Genomic DNA, 20,530 nt, shown 5'->3' on the forward strand with positions numbered 1-20,530 from the left:
TTGGTCGTCCGTACGAGGCTGGGGCAGAGTTTGCAAACGGCGTCCAATGAGATCCCACACGTGTTCGATTGGTGAGAGATCCGGAGAGTACGCTGGCCACGGAAGCATCTGTACACCTCGTAGAGCCTGTTGGGAGATGCGAGCAGTGTATGGGCGGGCATTATCCTGCTGAAACAGAGCATTGGGCAGCCCCTGAAGGTACGGGAGTGCCACCGGCCGCAGCACATGCTGCACGTAGCGGTGGGCATTTAACGTGCCTTGAATACGCACTAGAGGTGACGTGGAATCATACGCAATAGCGCCTCAAACCATGATGCCGCGTTGTCTAGCGGTAGGGCGCTCCACAGTTACTGCCGGATTTGACCTTTCTCCACGTCGACGCCACACTCGTCTGCGGTGACTATCACTGACAGAACAGAAGCGTGACTTATCGGAGAACACGACGTTCCGCCATTCCCTCATCCAAGTCGCTCTAGCCCGGCACCATGCCCGGCGTGCACGTCTATGCTGTGGAGTCAATGGTAGTCTTCTGAGCGGACGCCGGGAGTGCAGGCCTCCTTCAACCAATCGACGGGAAATTGTTCTGGTCGATATTGGAACAGCCAGGGTGTCTTGCACATGCTGAAGAATGGCGGTTGACGTGGCGTGCGGGGCTGCCACCGCTTGGCGGCGGATGCGCCGATCCTCGCGTGCTGACGTCACTCGGGCTGCGCCTGGACCCCTCGCACGTGCCACATGTCCCTGCGCCAACCATCTTCGCCACAGGCGCTGCACCGTGGACACATCCCTATGGGAATCGGCTGCGATTTGACGAAGCGACCAACCTGCCCTTCTCAGCCCGATCACCATACCCCTCGTAAAGTCGTCTGTCTGCTGGATATGCCTCCGTTGACTGCGGCCTGGCATTCTTAGCTATACACGTGTCCTGTGGCACACGACAACACGTTCTACAATGACTGTCGGCTGAGAAATCACGGTACGAAGTGGGCCATTCGCCAACGCCGTGTCCCATTTATCGTTCGCTACGTGCGCAGCACAGCGGCGCATTTCACATCATGAGCATACCTCAGTGACGTCAGTCTACCCTGCAATTGGCATAAAGTTCTGACCACTCCTTCTTGGTGTTGCATTTGCTCTGTCAGTCAGTGTACATACAGTATTTACATTATATGTATTACATGTAGTGAAATCAATCATTTAGTAACTAAAATTCTCTTTTATCCTCAAACGTGCTGACCTTGAATCTCCGTGAACGCTTGCACATTGTAGTTTTTCTTGACCGTTCACGAACCGTTCTAGCAGACTGTTGTTTAGCGACGTTCCCAACGAGTATGTAGCTCGCGCATGCGCTTATATCAGTCATGAATCGGTACGAAACCGTATGCAAACTGCTTGTTGGAACAGACCTAATAACATTCTATTGACCATTGTTATGACGTGATTTGTCTCTTCGGCTGCCACCCATCTCCGATGGATGGGGTTACTGCTGCGTCTCGAGTAAAACAGCTTCCATATTCTTTGGGGTCGCTGAGTGAGATATTGCCGGAAAGTAGCTGGGGAGTTAGATAACTTTGCACATTCTATATGACTGCCCATCAACGGTCGGTACTGCAGCAAATAAATAAATAAATAAATAACATTTATTCTCGATTCACTTGATCTGCTGTGTCTACAGTGCTTGTTTGTTTGTCCAACCCTTGTCCCGTTACTCTACGGGCTGCTTTGTCTACAGTCAGATGAATATATTTATCCTTCACCTTCCATGAAAATTGTACCTAAATTTATGGCAGAAATTTGAATGTTTACATACGATTTTTGACTATTTGCAAACACTGTTGGTGAACTAAAGGAGACAGATAGTTGATACTAGGTGTAATTATATTTTTTCTAGTTGATTTTGATGTTAACTTCACGCTCCTTGGTTTACAGCTGTATTCAAATAAAAACGCATCGGAGCGCGCTCTAAAACCACATTGTTCTGCCACTGCCTTCTCGATTCACTCTCGTAAGAGTTAGCTACGTACTAGCCAATATTTTCCCAGGAAACGCTTGGATAAATGCAAGAATCTTAACACGTTGCTTAATTTCTAACACGTTGTAAAAAAAATCTTCTCGGCGCTCTTTTAACTGAGTTTGAAAGAACTGGGCCTTTAAATAGTCTATTTTATTTACAGTCTTCTACAGATCACTTCACCTTTCAAAATATGTTTTCCTTCTTCTGTTACAGTGCTGCTGGCATTTACTATCTCGCTACCAACCCAAGTCCTCCTTTCGCTATGGGAGAACCTACTAACAACAACTGATCAAACTGCCAGTTTATTTATTTATGAATGCTACATTTTACCTTTTACAACATGTTTTTATAATATATAATAAATTATTTATTCAACAGTTATGAACATTATTTTGTACAAATACCTTCACCCTAAGTCCCTTGTTTCCAAACTCCTTGTGGGTGGGAGCGGTAAAGGTGGCTCCAGGGGCTCTTAATTGAGTCCTAGCATTGCTCCCACCTTTTTGTCCCAGGCTCCTCACTGTCATTCATCTTATCCGACCTCCCTTGGTCAACTCTTGTTGGTCATAGTGAAGGGAGAAAGATAGCAACAGCACGTTTACTGTCACCTCTCTCATACTCTCCCTGCTACCTCTGTCACACATATCGCTTAGCTTCCAAGTTTCAACTTGTGCTATACTGGGAGCGGAATGAAGCCTGGTCGTCAGCTGGCCTGCTGTCAGAAGGAGAAGCGAAGATCAGGAGCCGACGTGAACACTTCCGTAGCAACCAGTGAAGTGAACGTTCCTACCAAAGAGGATACAATAGCATAGAGTTGATACTCGATAATAAATGTCGGTGTCAAGCCAGATGACACTTGTAGTTCCAGTGCGCAATCAGAGATAGCGCCACAATGCGCATTGTGTACAATACTTTACTATTATTATCAACTGATAGCGCAGAGAAGTAACTTCCGGCGTAGTGACGCACATCCCATCCGGTTATGCTCACCGCAGCTCTTCCCTGCTCCGTCCTAACCTCCCTCCCCACCTCTTTCCCACCCCCTGTGGGTGGGGCGGTAAATAAAAACACACGATATCCCCTGCCTAGCGACTATAAGAGACCCCAGGGGATATAAACGTGGGTTGGCAACCACGGGGTCCTTAGGTGAGCTCTGGCCTTGCTTCCACTTTCTTGTGACAGGCTCCTCACTGTTATCTAACTTATCCGACCTCCCTTGGTCAACTCTTGTTCTTTTCCAACCCCGACGGTATTAGAGCATTTGAATCCTAGGGAGACTTCCCTTTTCACGCCCTTCGTGGCCCTTGACTTTCTTTGGCCGATACCTTCATTTTAGAAGTATCGGATCAGTTTTAATTACTGCGTTGATGGGGTGAAAGTTCCTTTTGGGGATCATTGTAAGTATTTAGGTGTTAATATAAGGAAAGACCTTCATTGGGATAATCACATAAATGGGATTGTAAATAAAGGGTACAGATCTCTGCACATGGTTATGAGGGTGTTTAGGGGTTGTAGTAAGGATGTAAAGGAGAGGGCATATAAGTCTCTGGTAAGACCCCAACTGGAGTATGGTTCCAGTGTATGGGACCCTCATCAGTATTACCTGATTCAAGAACTGGAAAAAATCCAAAGAAAAGCAGCTCGATTTGTTCTGGGTGATTTCCGACAAAAGAGTAGCGTTACAAAAATGTTGCAATGTTTGGGTTGGGAAGAATTGAGAGAAAGAAGAAGAGCTGCTCGACTAAGTGGTATGTTCCGAGCTGTCAGCGGAGAGTTGGCGTGGAATGACATTAGTAGACGAATAAGTTTGAATGGCGTTTATAAAAGTAGGAAAGATCACAATATGAAGATAAAGTTGGAATTCAAGAGGACAAACTGGGGCAAATATTCATTTATAGGAAGGGGAGTTAGGGATTGGAATAACTTACCAAGGGAGACGTTAAATAAATTTCCAGTTTCTTTGAAATCATTTAGGAAAAGGCTAGGAAAGCAACAGATAGGGAATCTGCCACCTGGGCGACTGCCCTAAATGCAGATCAGTATTGATTGATTGATTGATTGATTGATTGATTGATTGATTGATTGATTGATTGATTGATTGATTGATTGATTGATTGATTGATTGATTGATTGATTGATTCCCATTCCCAATACATTATAATTCATATACTTTTATTTTCAAATACTTACTATGTTGTAATTAATGATCTAATAACCATAGTTCGTGTGGTATACTATGTAATTGAAAGCATAACCTCAGAGCGCAAAGTAGCTTTTCCTTGAAATGGATGATTAACTCATTCACACAAAGGTGATATATTAACAAATAATAAATCACTTCAAAATCAAAACAGCAGAGCACAGCACACGCAAGATAATGGGTATCACATGTATGTGGTGATGAAGGAATCTTACAAAACGTTTTTGCACTGTTTCGATTAACCGATCTGAATATTTTGAAGTAATATGCATAAAGGAGACAGTTGGAATTTTGTATATGTTTAGGCAAATCATTTATGAAAATCACGAACATAATTTGCAGCCAGGTTTGAACCCTGAACGAATTTGTATTTTATTCCATGCAGGAATTTCCAAGGTACAGAACATATTGTTTCCTGTTAGATAGATACTGTAAGTACTAACAAATTTCAGCATATCTCACGAAAAGTTAAGTTGTAAGTTTCACCAAGAGGGAAAGTCCTCTTTCTATTAATTTTTGTGTTTATCGGATGATAGTAGCTCAGCGGGAAAACTGTAAGTACCTAGGTGTTAATATAAGGAATGATCTTCATTGGGGTAATCATACTGACGAGGTAGATAAGAAAGGTTACAGATTTCTTCACGTGGTTATGAGAGTATTTAGGGGTTGTAGTAAGGATGTAAAGTAGAGGCCGTATAAGTCTCTGGTAAGACCGCAGTTAGAGTATGGTTCCAGTGTATGGGACCCTCATCAGGATTACTTGATACGAGATCTAGAACTAGAACGAAAACTAGAAAAAAATCAAAGGAAAGCAGCTCGATTTTTCCTGGGTGATTTCCGACAAAAAGTAGTGTTATTAAAATGTTGCAAACTTTGGGCTGGGAAGACTTGGGAGTAAGGAAAAGAGATGTTCGAGTAAGTGGTATGTTTCGAGCTGTAAGTAGTGAGTTGGCGTGGAATGACATAAGTAGAAAAAGCCCGAGTGGAACTTTTAAACGTAGGAAAGATCATAAAATGAAGGTAATGTTGGAATTCAAGAGGACAGATTGGGGAAAATATTAATTTATAGGACGATAAGTAGAGGAATGGAATAAATTATCAAGGGAAATGTTCGATAAATTTCCAAGTTCGTTGAAAATATTTAAGGAAAAGCTAGGTAAACAATTTATAAATTTGCCATTGATGCTTTTACGGCCCGTACTTATAGACACGATGTAGGCTTTTAGGCTTATGCCGTGTCAAGAAAATAAGGTGAAATTCTTTACGTTTCGCAGAGAACTGTGCTCTGCGTCATCAGAAGAAAATCTCGACTGTCCACGAGAAAGGCTTCTTAAACAATGAGCTTTCGAATTTAGACGTTATCATAGAAGTGGAAATGGTACGTTCATTCGTCACCAGATGGCTCCCCGGACGCGGTACAGCGCTACGTTCGAAGTGGAAACTGACGGAACCATCAGTGTAAGAGGATCACATAACATATGACATTGACAGGTGTGACACAAGCCTGAAATGAAATATCTGGTGATGAGGAACATACGAATAAATATAAATATGAGGCAAACAATTGATAGGGAATCTGTCTTCTGGGCGACCGCCCTAAATTCAGATCATTGATGACTAATTGTTTGAAGCGAAATCTAGTCAATTTACTTAACAATTAATCTTGATCCACGCTGTCAATTGCCTTTTCAAAATGTCTGAAAACAACGTTACTTTGCTTTTCATTATATAATTGTTTCTGAGATTGCAACAATTGTAACCATAATCACCCGTGTGTTTCACCAACAATATGAATTTTATCCATGGTTCTTATTTGTTTTATATTACCGATTAATCATTGCTTAATTGCTTGTAAATGGCTTGTTTTAAGTTTACGTTGACAAGAAGCAGGTTTTTAAATTTAGTGGCCACCACGTTGACACTCCACGTCTTGCTCATTGCTGGTTCAGCCTCGCTGTTAATATATGCTTTGTCTATCAAAGTGTCATTCGGGAATTACGTCAACGACATCTCACCTAACGATGGAAATATAATGCCTATCATGTTGGCTCTGATCAGCTTCTTAAGTTTAATTATGAACTGCATGGGCTTGAACTACTCTGTGTTGACTAAAACCAAGAAGCTAACCACGCGGAAGACGCCGTGTCTTTGTTTGTATATCATCGTCTGCTTGTTGATTGTAGTGGCTGACATAGCTATCGTTATTATAGCTATTGTCCATCTGAAGTCTATCCCTGAGAACATCCACGAAGGTTTCATGAATGCTATGAAGAAATATTCTGAAGATGAAACTTTGAAAATAACAATAGACTTGTTGCAAGTGCAATTCCACTGCTGTGGAAGTCTCTCGTACAAGGAATGGTTTTACATCTCCTGGTTTGATCTTAATCTCGGTGGAGTTGTTGCAGAAGCGTGAGTTTATGTGTGTAGTTCTAATTTTTTCATGAATACACGGTGAAAGGGAATGGAGGTAGCGCTATGGTACGGGTTAGCTGAGATCAAGGGCGCCCATAACCGAGGGCAAGGTAGGGCTGCGGCCCCCCTCTAGCTGTCAGGGAAAGGCAAAAGTCTAATGTAGTCAGGTGTTTTCCTTTCAAGAAAATGATTTAAAAGTCAGTATTACGTAGAAGTGGTAGTACCGTCCCCCACCAACAGGCAGGGGATACCGTGGGTTATTCTACCGCAGAATACAGGTCGCCATTTATCTTCCAAAATAATAAAAGTACTACGTACCCCCAGGTCTGGGCCCCTCCCTACAAACTGTCTTATGGGCGCCCATGGCTGAGACTGATTTTGCAAGGCGAATGATCGGTGGAATTGAATGTTTCCTTTGTGTATTAACCCTGACAGTAACACGTCTAAAATATCGCTTTAGTTACACCACACGTTTCGAAGACGTGCCGCTCAAAGCCTATTATTTAAAGTTACATTAAAGTTACCAGATGGAATGAACAAGGAATAGAGGTGGTGGAGGAGATAACTCTCCCCTACTTAAGAGGAATAGATGGCATTCATTCGCACAACACGTCAGAAAAACGTATGATGTTACTGCCAGGGTTAAATAGAAGATCATAAGAGTTTTAAGCCAAAACAACAGTTAATTCTGGTACAATTACACAACAAATGAACGAAAATAAGTCCTATAAACACTGGTCGCAAACCCATTATCCTTGGAGCTATGGTCTGCTATCACTACCATCAATGATCACTATGTGTTTTATCTATTCTTCACATTAGAGGTGCGCGGCTGTGAGCTTGCATCCGGGTGACAGTGGATTAGAATCCCACTGTCGGCAGCCGTGAAAATGGATTTCCGTAGTTTCCCATTTTCGCACCCAGGCAAATGCTGGGGCTGTACCTTAATTAAAGCCACGGCCCCTTCCTTCCAACTCCTAGGCCTTTCCTATCCCATCGTCGCCATAAGACCTATCTGTGTCGGTGCGATGTAAAGCCACTAGCACAACATCTGACCGCAATCCATTGCAGTGCAGCTTTCCAACCTACATCGCATGGAATCACGCATTTTTCAAAAATAAAATTTAAACGCCTGAACCAAGGAACATATTACAAAAAGAATTGTATAAATAAGTTAATTTGGTTAGTATTTTAATAGACAAGAAAACGAGCAAAGAAACAAAAGATTTTGACTGTTTTTCCGAAACTGCATCTGATTGCTGAAATTTGTTCCATTATTTTTATATAACTATCCGAGACTCATAATTTAAAACAGTTCCGGGCCATTTAGCCATTTAGCGTTCGTCACAATTGAGGAAGTTATTTAATTTTACGTTTTTCGTATTATGGGAACCCGTACTTTCTCTGCTAATATTGATTTTAACATTAAAATCAGTGTATGCTGCTTAGCGGGATGTAAACCCTATAGAAATTGCTTATCATCTAGAATCGTACTAAGCTTGCGTCCTTTTAGCAACGTGTAGATGACTTAGTATACGGAGATAACGAACAACGGTTGCCATGGCTTATTGCAGAGAGACCCTCACCCACAATCATATCCATGTTAGTAAACGTTTTAGGGAACATTATTATGTCGATTAACTTTTGGGCGTTAAAGCGCAGGTCTAAACGAATCATAGCTTTAAAAGTTACTGATGCCTTGACGTTGTACTTTCAGAGAAAACCACTTCGTGAGCGATGACGTTCCGTTCAGCTGCTGTGAGGTGAATGTTCTTCGGCCATGTATCCACCACGGCATCCTGTCTGCCAGCACAGTGTACCGCTACGATCCACAGTCGCAGGTGTCCGTGTCAATGACTGGCTGCCATGGTGCTTTGATGAACAAGTACACATCGATAGTCAGGGAGTCGTCGATAGCTCTTATAGTCTTGGGTGCACTGCAGGTAATTATGTAAGAACGCTACGGACGAACTTTAACAATCCCAACTCCTACTATATCCGGTCGACAGATTTACTAGGCACTCCCAATTTTGCTCTTGCACACTGTCGAGGGAACTATTCGTGTTCGAACATTCATAAATCAATGAAAATTTATAGTAAAGCTTAAATACGTTCTCCAAAAACAGATGCAGGTTTCTTTTCGCTGTTGTGTTGCGCATTTGATCACACGAGGAACTTCAACTAGCAATATTTTGCTATGACATATGGACGAAACGTTGAATATTACCGAAAGCACTATACTGAATTTAATTATTAGAGGAGAGTCGTATAATATGGAATACCATTTACTTTTGGCAGTATAACTTCTTACAGAAATCAGTTGAAAATGAAAATGAAAACCTACAACCTGTTTTCCAGTCATTGACCGGGTCAGGGATGTAATGAATGAAGCAGATATAGGCTGTTAGTACGATGGGGTCGCCACTCCCAAAGTGATTTATTAATGAATGATAGATGCTATGAAATGAGAATGGAGAGTGTTGCTGGAATGAAAGATGACAGGGAAAACCGGAGTACCCGGAGATAAACCTGTCCCGCCTCCGCTTTGTCCAGCACAAATCTCACATGGAGTGACCGGGATTTGAACCACGGTATCCAGCGGTGAGAGGCCGACGCGCTGCCGTCTGAGCCACGGAGGCTCCACAGAAATCAGTTATGAAATATAAATAAATATGGTTTGAAAATTCAAATAATTAGCCAAGATTGTCTATATTTTTAAATTGTACATTGTTAATGTCTTCACGTCAAAATTATTTCTTTAAAAAAGTTACACTTGGTGGGTAATACGGAATAGTCGGCTAATATGGAATAATAGGGTAAATAATATGTGAATTAAAATCCAGCTTCAATAAATTCTTTCAGTTATATTTAAGGAACGTTCTTACAGGTGGACGTACAGGTAGTTAAATGTTATAATATACCAGGATTAATGCAATTAATTTTAATTAATTTTAAACGTCATTTAACTTTGAAACTAAAACAGTATTCCATATATCCCAACACACCATGTTTGAATTAAAGGATTCGTCATGCCATAAACTTTGCACAACAAGGAAGTTACACTGGTGTAGCAATATAAGCAACTCTTGTACAATATGTAACATTGGATTTCCCAGGACTAAACTCAGTTTTGGTAATTAATACAAGCTTTAAATGAATTACCTGCAAAAGCTTTTCAAATATGAGAAACAAATATTCTTGCTCCGCGCACTAACCTCACTCACGAGCTTGTCGAAACTGAATACAAAGCATCATGAGAACATTTACCGTAATTCGACGAGTTTCCACGTGAGAGCAGTACCTTACAGGCAAGATATTGTGGTATTCCATATTGCCCGACTATTCCATATTACCCGATTTCCCTCTATATCAACAATAGTGTAATGCACAAAGAAGTACTGTACTTGTCTAGTGTGCACTACTGTATTTATATGATGATATTGCTAGCACTCAGTAGGATGCAGAGTTGTGTTATAAACAATTCTGTGGTGATGGTGTCCGGGTAGATGTTGAACAGGAGTGGAGATAAGGTCGATCCCTGAGGAACGTCAAGTTCCCAATGATCTTCAATTAGGACTGTCGCCCAGCCGGCAGATTACCTATGAGTGGTTTAGCTAGTCTTTTCTTAAATAATTTCAAAGAAGGTGGAAATAACTTATCGAATTTGAATAGGAAAATTTGCAGACGTTCCCTGCGTATATCGAATGTAGCTGGTGATATTGCGATACGGTAGTTGAATCAAACGAACATGTAGCCGAAGTGTAGACTGTACCATATAAGTTCAGGAAACAAGTAGTCGAAGGCGTTTTCAAGATACAAGAATGGTATTTCGAGACGTTTCCTGTTATCGTTGCATTTTTCCGTTAGGAGACGTGTACCGTGTTGAACATCGATTGCTCCCACAAGTTTCACGAAACCACACTGATGTCGCGAAGGGGTTCGTCCAGGACAAGCTGGAAGAAATGCATTATATGGCGAGTAGTGTTACAGAAATATTGCTAGCTTTAGACTGGGAAGACTGGGGAGTAAGGAGACGAGATGCTCGACTATGTGGTATGTTTTGAGCTGTCATTTGAGAGATGGCGTGGAATGACATTAGTAGAAGAATAAGCTTGAGTGGAGCTTTTAATAGTATGAAAGATCATAATATGAAGATAAAGTTGGAATTCAGGACAGGTTGGGGAAAATATTCATTTATAGGACGAGGAATAAGTGATTGGAATAAATTATCAAGGGAAATATTCGATAAATATCCAAGTGTGTTGAAAATATTTAAGCTAGAAAAAATTGATAGGGAATCTGCCAGCGGGGTGACAGCCCTAAATGCATATCGTTGATGATTGATTGATTGATTGATTGATTGATTGATTGATTGATTGATTGATTGATTGATTGATTGATTGATTGATTGATTGATTGATTGATTGATTGATTGATTGATTGATTGATTGATTGATTGATTGATTGATTGATTGATTGATTGATTGATTGATTGATTGATTGATTGATTGATTGATTGATTGATTGATTGATTGATTGATTGATTGATTGATTGATTGATTGATTGATTGATTGATTGATTGATTGATTGATTGATTGATTGATTGATTGATTGATTGAAGCAGACGTATGGGTTGATAGCTGGAGTAGTCTCTCACATTATCTTTACAAAGCAACCTTATATATTAAATCTATCAAAATACAACATGTTTACAGAGCTTTGTAATTTTGTCCTCCGCAGTTAGCGGCGTGCATCTGCTGCCGGTTGCTCCACACAGCGCTCACGGCTACCAACATGGCGGTGTACACACCCGACTTGGAGTACACAGTGTGGTTGTTTGGTGCAAAACCGAACATCGTATACCAACAACCCAGTACCACGGAAGAGGACACCACGGATGACAGCAGTAGCTCTAGAAAGCCTAGGAAGAGAGTTCCTTCATTACATTAACACTTATTGCTTTTACCTATTGTTGCCGTTCCTTTTTTTTTTTTTTGATAAATTATCAGTTGGAGGTTGATTTGTAGGAATGAACAACCTGTTAAACCAAAAATTCATTGGTTAGTTTTGATACAATAGCAGAAATAATGTCATATAACGGAGATTGAGCATATCAAATGGACCGTATCGCTATTGACTTATCTAAGGATTTTGATAGGCTAGAATATGGGAAACTACTGACGAAAATGAGGGCTACTGAACTAGACCAAAGAGTGCTTGAATGGGTGGCTACATTTAGAAACCATTATTCAAAGAATTAGATTAGGTGAGCATTATATGATCGTGTAACAATTAACAGGGGTCCCTCAAGGCTCTACAATGGGACCTTTCTAGTTTTATATATGCATGATATGAGTAAGGAACTGAAATCAAAGATAAGGCTTTTGCAGGTAATGTCACGCTGTATGGAGTATTAAATAAATGACAGGATTGTGGAGAGTCCAGAAAGATATCGACAGTGTTGTGAGATGGAGAACAGATATGAAAGTAAACGGGATGAAACATCAGGTTGTAGGTTTCACAAAGAAGAAATGTTCCCTGAATTTTAATTACTGATGTGATGGGGTGAAACTTCCTCATGGTGATCACAGTGTTAATGTAAGGAGAGATAATCATTGGGGTAGTCACATAAACGAGATTATAAATACAAGCTATAGATCTTCTAATATGCTTTTGAGAGTATTCAGGGGTGGTAGAAACACGATGTAAAGGAGGGGGCGTATAAATCACTGGTAGGATCCCAATTAGCAAAAGATTTAAGTGGATGGAACCCTTACCAGGATTACTTGATTCGATAAATGGAAAAGATCGAAAGGAATGTAGTGCGATTTGCTCTGGATGATTTCCTACAATCGGCTGTCGCAATGCATCACTGTAGGAAAGAATTGCATGTGTTATGCTGGTACGTCCTGCCCCTGTATGTTTGCCATGATTATTATACTATGTAGAGTTGTAGAAAATGAATTCTAACATGAAAATAAAGCTTTCCTAGGCCCATGTCCGTAAAATATATTTTCTTCTTCTAAGTGTGCGGAATATGTTCTGAAAGTTTGACAGTATCTCATTGGCACATCCTGCAGAGCCGAATGTTTGAGTTTTAATTTTTCAACCTTGAACACAGCAACTAACCGATTACGCTCCCTACCTAAATGTTTCTTCTCTTAAGACTGAGAACCGACTTCTTTTGAATATTACAGACCCTTAGCAGAAAGAAAACTCGAATATTTTTTAACTTCCTAAATCCTTGCAGAGTGAGAGACTCTCCTTTATGGCAAAATGCAGATAGGTGATTAAGGCGGTATTAAAGAGGATAATTAGCCAAGAAATATGTTCCACCGGGCGAGGTGGCCGTGCGGTTAGGAGCGCGCAGTTATCTGGTAAATAGTGGGTTCGAACCCCATTGTCGGCAGTCCTGAAGATGGTTTTCCGTGGTTTCCCATTTTCACACTAGGCAAATGCTGGGGCTGTACCTTAATGCCACGGCCGCTTCCTTCCTATTCCTAGTCATTTCCTGTCCCATCGTCGCCATAAGACCTATTTGTGTCGGTCCGAAGTAAAGCAAATAGAAATATGTTCCAATATACTACTACTAAACCAAATCCTAATGCGCAGTAGCCTACTAGGCGACCGCTGCTCAGCCCGAAGGCCTGCAGATTACGAGGTGTCGTGTGGTCAGCACGACGAATCCTCTCGGCCGTTATCCTTGGTTTTCTAGACCGGAGCCGTTATCTCACCGTCAGATAACTCCGCAATTGTAATCTCCCCCTGTGGGTGGGGGCGGTAAAATAACACCTACGATATCCCCTGCCTGTCGCAAGAGGCAACTAAAAGGAGTCCCAAGGGCTCTCAACTTGGGAGCGTGGGTTGTCGACCTCCAGGCCCAGAGCTGAATCCAAGCATTGCTTCCGATTACTTGTGGCAGGCTGCTCACTTTAATCTATCCTGCTCGACCTCCCTTGGTCAACACTTGCTCTTTTCCATCTTCGACGGTATTAGAGCACTCGAGGCCTAAGGAGTCTTTTATTTTCACGCCCTTCGTGGCCCTTGTCTTCCTTTGGCCGATACCTTCATTTTTCAAAGTGTCGGATCTCTTCCAATTTTTCTCTTTTATGAGTGTTATGTAGAGGATGGTTGCCTAGCTGTACTTCCTTTAAAACAATAATCACCACCACCAACACCATCAATTGTTAACACGTAGGCTGAGTGGACTTCGAATCAGTCCTCAGATCCAGGTAAAAATCCCTGACCTGGCGCGATACCAACCCTGGACCTTCGATTAAAATTACTCAACTGAAAATCCACAGCCTGTTTCCAGTCGTTCCATCGGTCCAGGAATGAAATGAAGCTCCAACTCGCGGTGAGGATACGAATTGTGCCGGCTGCCGAGGCCTGTCACACTGCTCTGGGGCAATAATAAATGACTGACAGGTGAAATGAAATGATATTGGAGAGCGTTGTTGGAATGAAAGATGGCCGGACAAAACGGAGTAGCCGAAATAATCCTGTTTTGCCTCCGCTTTGTCTAGCACAAATCTCACAGGGTGTGAGTGGGATTTGAACTGCAGAACCAGCGACGAAGGACCGACGCACTGCCTCCTGAGCCACGGAAGCCGTATACACTACTACTGTATATTAAGTTCATCAAAAATGGAGGAGTATGCGCATAGTGTATTGGATCATAATTCTCGACTCACTGTCGCACTTAACATCTCCCCACTCAGCTCCCAGCGTTTTTGAAAAGAGGAGAGATTCAGTTTCTGTAAAGATTTGCAAGGTCGAAAAATTATAGACTTTTTTATTTCCCCTGTTGTCTATATATTGTACAGAAGCTGGTTCTGTGTCACAGAGGGTAGCGTAGTCGGTTAGTTGGTATGTTCAGTGTCAAAGACGGTACAATCATTCCTTTGGGAGCTAATCAGTAATTCAAACCACAAATTCACTGCTGAATTTTCTTCATTTAGCACTGCAATTTTATATAGACATTTCCAGCTTAATGAATTCCACTGACACCAAGAGAGTATTGTTTTGCGAGGCTGTTAATGCCATTCAAGCATTTGCAAACATAGCATCGATATCATTAACGAATTTGGAGATGTTTGAGTGTATTTTCGTATTGACTCAGCTGTAGAATGATACTGTATCATCTGTAGGCAATTCTTTTGATATCGCACTTCACTCAGATTACAGATAAGATATATCAAACGTTTCTTGAGTATTGTTGAGAAATTAGACGATAACGACCTTAAGTTAGTGAATAATCTATCCTACACCGCGTAATATACCACAGCCTAATGTCACACTGCACGGAAATGGACCGGGCGGTTTTGTAGAATGAGTGAAACTAGTTTGTTATTTCAGAATTTGTATGTATAAGAATTGGCACTTGGTTGTATCTGGCAGTAGTTTATTGTGTTGAGTGTATAAGACAGCACAGTTGTACAGAAATGCTTGTCGTGCCGGCTTCCCCCTGTGGGTGGGGGCGGTAGAATAACACCCACGGTATTCCCTGCCTGTCGTAAGAGGCGACTAAAAGGGACCCAGGGGCTCTGAACTTTGGAGCATGGGTTGGCAACCACGGGGCCTTTAGCTGAGTCCTGGCGTTGCTTCCACTTACTTGTGCCAGACTCCTCGCTTTCATCTATCCTATCCGACCTCTCTTGGTCAACTCTTGTTCTTTTCCGACCCCGACGGTATTACGTATGGAGGCCTAGGGAGTCTTTCATTTTCACGCCCTTCGTGGCCCTTGTCTTCCTTTGGCCGATACCTTCATTTTTCGAAGTGTCGGACCCCTTCCATTTTTTCACTCTGATTAGTGTTATATAGAGGTGGGTTGCCTAGTTGTACTTCCTCTTAAAACAATAATCACCACCACCACCACTCGTGCCGTCTGTCGCAACACCGTGACATGTTCCTCAGAAAGACCTTCACCAAATGATTTAAAAATAATTAGCAATCAAAACTGATAAAGTATCATATTTTAAGTTAGAAAACAATACTTTTTTGATGTGCAGTGCACCTGACATAGTATAATGCATAAATTTTGTAGAACATTTTATACTTGCCACACATTTTTTGTTACACAACTACTACTACTAAATGTTTTCATTCCTGCCCTGAAGGTGGAGGCGGGTCTCCTAGACGGTGACGCCGTCTCTCACGCCGGGAGGTTTGTTACGGTGAAGGAGATGCATGGAGAAGGTGGGGGGTTTGGGGGCTGTGATCTATACTAGGAACTATCCCGGCATTCGCCTTAGTGAAGGAGAATGGAAAACCACAGAAAACCATTGTCAGGACAGCCGACAGTGGGGACAAGCCCCTCTCTGTCTCCTGAATACAGAGCTGTAGAGCCGTGCGCACCCCTCCTCTGCTCGGTTGGTCGGTCGGAGTGCAGAGCTGTCGGACCACGGACAAGGCGTAGCCACTTGGATACCGAAGCCTGTTCTGTAACCGGCGACCTTATTCGACAACAAGGTATAATGCCAATAACAAGTTGCTACAGTAACCATCAGTCAACTCAGTTTACGACCTCTTTTCGAGCGAAGTTAATAACAGGCTTTTTAGTTCTTCCGTTTGTTCAAACTTTATTAGAACAGTTTTTTATTTAATTTTGTTCGCATATTTTTCTGTGTTGAAATTATAACCGAGTCTTCGCTATCGGTTACAGAGTATAGTTGTGCAGTTGCTGAAAAATGAACCCAATTAAAGTGAAGTACCAACGTCTATGTGGTTCATGGCTGGCAGCTAAGTAGCTTAGCCGTTAAACGAAATACAATAGAGACAATATGCGACACTCAGCGAGATATCGAGGGACAGCTATTAGAGCTCTCTCTAGCGGGTAGACCTGATAACTACTGATTCTGTCATAAGAACTGGTGTATATTTGTGTGAAGTTTTTGGTATTATTTATGCGTTTTCAGTGAGTTGACATAATTAAATAGTAGCGTGTGTCATTCCTTGATATCTCCTCTCAACATGAGGGGAAAGATATGTGCTGTGTTTGGCTGCAGTAACTATGAAGTAGTGAATAATCCGCGGTCCTTCTTCAGTTTCCCTCGTGACAAGAAAATGTAAGTAATATTGTGTTTGCATATATATTCTTCCAGTGACAAAGATACTTTTATAGTACTTCATAATCTTCTGACCTGCTCGGCCCATATTTTAACTGGCTTAAAATATAACACGCATATTTTATTGCATAGTGCAGCAGTTAACCTTCAATACCGATGTGGTGTTGTAGGTGTGGTCTGTGGGTTTTAAAATGTCACAGAAGCGATTTGGATAAGGTGTACAAGAAAGAAGGGACGTTACGCTTGTATAAGAATTATAAGATCTGTTCAGATCATTTCCAGGCCAGCGATTTCAGAAATCCTCAACTATACAGCCAAGGGTATGTTACATTTTTACTCTAATTGTACGTAAATATTCCTCAAAGCATCACTATCGACAACATTTTCATACTTTTCTTTCTTTTATCCCTCTTCTCAGATTATAGCCGGGATTTTTTAGATTTTCTTTCTATTAGTAGGCTTCATGTTAAAAGGAAAATTGTCCAGCTTTTAAATGTTAATTCATTGCATCATGTGTGTAAGGAATGTGCCGATATTTTTATTGACAAGTGTCTTATTGTGATGATACAATGTTTTTTAAATGAGAAAAAAAAAGACAAATCCAACCCTAAAAGTTCAGGCAGGAATGCTAAAGCTAAAAAAGTAATGCATAAATGAAAGATCAAGCCATTTCACAGCAGTGCATTTCACATCTTGTTTATGTGTCTAATTTCAGTGTTTAAATAATAAGCTTTTAAATAATTCTTCATGCATTTATCCAGAATTGCTTTAGAAACTTCGAAGTTAATATCTCAATAATACTTTCTTTCTAGACGTAATTTATTTATCCATTTTCGTATATACATTTCCATTGATATTTGAATTTAGCGCGACTTTTCAGGTCAAGTCACTAGGAGCGCCACCGTCGAATTGTCTCCCATTTTAACAAGGCTAAATCCGTAAGTGACGCGTATTGTCTCTACTGTATTTGGTTAAAACACGGAGGCAGTAAAATAAAACCTTCATCTTTTTATTCTTCTCCTACTTCTTATTTCGTTTCACCCTCTTTGAAGTACGTTGAATCGATAATTTCTCTGTGTGTTGTTCTTTTCTTCGTGCTCAGTATTTCTTCATTACCACTAATCTTCGTTTCCTCTCATCTTCCAAGATAATAGGTTTGGTTTCTAACGTAGATTTGTCTTGGAACCTTATATTTTCGTCTTTCATTATTATTTTAGCTTTTCCATCGAATAGTGAATTTTCTGCAATTTTTCATTGTACTCGGTCTTTTTAAGTGTTTTAACCAGTTTTGTTTTGTTTTGAGGTTACGGAACAAGTCAAAGATTTGTCTGGTTAATCTATTAGAGTTCATTCTGAGAAGAGGACCGTAGAAATGTATTCATCTGTTTCACATAGTATCTGAGAGATTTTCAATTTTCTTACAGAGCGTTTCATTCATGATGTATGTTACCTTATTATACTGAAATTTTGGTCCTATGATCTTTCTTAACATTTTCCTTTCTTTTAGCTCGAGTTTCTCCACCTGGCCATTGAACTTCATGTTTATTGTTTCTGTTGCGCACAGTGATTCTGGTTTAATCACTGTTTTATCATGTTTAATTTTGGACCTCGATGAAACAGATTTCTTGTTGTGTGTATCTTTCGTTAGTTGGAAGGCCAGTTCAAGTTTATTTTTCCTGGATTCCATTACATTGTATTCCACAGCATTCCAAATAATCCATTCTCCGAGCTTTTGTTCTTGGATTTTCAGGTATTTATGTGGGTGTTTGTTGTTTTTCACGATAATAATAATAATAATAATAATAATAATAATAATAATAATAATAATAATAATAATAATAATAATAATAATCTTACAATAACGAAAAATTCCTTTGTTAATAAAACTTGACAATATATTGCATTATTTATGCTTGCTGTAATTAAATTTATATTACATTATTCATAGCTTTTACATTGTATTTGAGGGGGCCCGAATTTTCATTTCGGCAGGGGGGCCGTATCACATTTGTTATTCCCCTAACCAGAGGTGCATAAAGGATGTAAAGGATATGTTCAATCACTCCAAAATAAGAATGAGAGCATGGTATTGCACAAGTTCCAAGACATTTCTCAGAAACCATTGAACCTATAGATATAATGTTTGTTTTGGGTATCTACGAGGGCTGTGTATAAAGTATTGGCAATATTGTTAGAACGCAATATTTAATGGGCTAACAAGTGCAATCAATTGCATTCCATTCCTTCAACGTAATCACCCACAAAGTCTGTTACCTTTCGCCAAATATCGGGAAGCCGTTGAGGACGGTTGGCAAGGTGTTTTTTGTTGATGACTGCGACGCAGCGCCCCTACTTCGCGGACTACAGATGCCACTTCAGGAAATCGGCGGCCTCGGAGGGGTCCCTTCAACTTCGGAAACAGGTCGAAGTCTGGTGAGTACGGAGGGTGTTTGACGTTGTCATGCAACACGATAGGATGATAAAGGAGGGCGTTTGCGGCGCTGCCTAGACGGACGCAGGTCTCGCTACAGAAAGCGGCAATAGTAGTGACCGTTGATGGTTTTCCCTCAGGCAAAACAAGGGTGAGAATAACACCCTCGTAGCATTATGCCACAATCAGCATAAGCTTCATGCGACCGGGTTCCTGTCGAAATTTCTGTGGTCGTGGTGAATCAGGGTGACGCCATTCATTCGATAGGCTCGTGCCCATGTCTCATCCATGGAGACAATACGCTGCAGAAATGCGTCTCCTCTGCTGCGGTATCTGTCCAGGTGGATGCCAGGCAGTGCATACCGGTACCATTTCTCTACGTCGGTGAGCTGATGTGGAACCCAACGGGGGGCCATTTTTCTCATGTTAATACATTTCGTCAGTATGTGCCATACTGTTTGATGACCGAGACCAAAAAGGTCTACGGAAACGAGACCACTCACGACATCAATCTAATTTTGGACAATGGACGGCCAACCTGTGCGGTGCAAATCCGCAGTCTCGTTCCGACCCCCACGAAACGCCTTGATCACTCGTGCAACCGTCCTATACGGCAATACGTTCTCACCACAGCCTTCACGTAATTCTCGATAAGCGGTGAAATAGACACTCTTCACTTCAACGCCACACAGCAACAGCACACTCTAAACTGGATGCCCTTCAAATGCACAATACACATTGACAACAGAGCCATCTGACCGCTCCCATATCCTATTTGCGCATGCCTGATCTCTTGCGAGTATCTGGACTACGTTGCCAATACTTTACCTACAACCCTCGTAGGTGGGAGGTGAATTATATTTTGATAATTAAATTCGGGGAACATAGAATAATTCCATGTATTCGCTCTCTACTTGAGCAGCTCTACGATTAATTAACATTATTCATTGGGTTTATTTAATATTTTGTACAGCATTCAGATAAGTCCGAACCAACGCTTGATTTCGAATATGTAGAAATCCACATCAACGTCATCTTCTCTAAGCCTCTGCTTGAGCACCACGTACTCTGGGATGGCCGCCAGTTTCTTCATAACACCCTGTGGAAACAAGAAAACACTGGAGTCAGATAAAATCACGCCTCTTTAGGGCGAAAATTAAAGAGTGGCAGTATGTATCACATTCTAATACATGTTTATCCCTGAGTCCCGTTTCTTGATACGGGGTCGGGAATGAGGTGAGATGAATTCATGTAACTAAAAACCCACAACCTGTTTCCAGTTACAACTGGGTCAGGAATGGAACGAAGCCTCCATCTAGCGGCGAGCATAGGAATTGTGACGGCTGCCGAAACCTGTCGAATTATTCTGGGGCAATGATTCATGACTGACAGATGAAATGAT

At 41.2% G+C, this 20,530-nt stretch overlaps 2 protein-coding genes across 2 annotated transcripts in view; one reads left to right on the plus strand and one right to left on the minus strand.

Moving 5' to 3' along the window:
* Window positions 1–2,303, plus strand: part of LOC136885545 (phospholipase A1 2) — a 31,541-nt gene extending 29,238 nt beyond the window's left edge. Inside the window, exon 7 of the mRNA XM_068230300.1 lies at window positions 2,228–2,303. Within this exon, the coding sequence (XP_068086401.1) occupies window positions 2,228–2,303 (76 nt within the window). The remainder of the gene's footprint in view (window positions 1–2,227) is intronic.
* Window positions 2,304–20,066: 17,763 nt separating this feature from the next.
* LOC136885512 (protein G12) overlaps window positions 20,067–20,530 on the minus strand; it is a 28,393-nt gene continuing 27,929 nt past the window's right edge. The window contains exon 5 of the mRNA XM_067158106.2: window positions 20,067–20,227. Within this exon, the coding sequence (XP_067014207.2) occupies window positions 20,105–20,227 (123 nt within the window). The 3' untranslated portion in view covers window positions 20,067–20,104. The remainder of the gene's footprint in view (window positions 20,228–20,530) is intronic.

This window comes from Anabrus simplex, chromosome 14 (assembly GCF_040414725.1).
Source record: "Anabrus simplex isolate iqAnaSimp1 chromosome 14, ASM4041472v1, whole genome shotgun sequence".
NCBI classification, from domain to species: domain Eukaryota; kingdom Metazoa; phylum Arthropoda; class Insecta; order Orthoptera; family Tettigoniidae; genus Anabrus; species Anabrus simplex.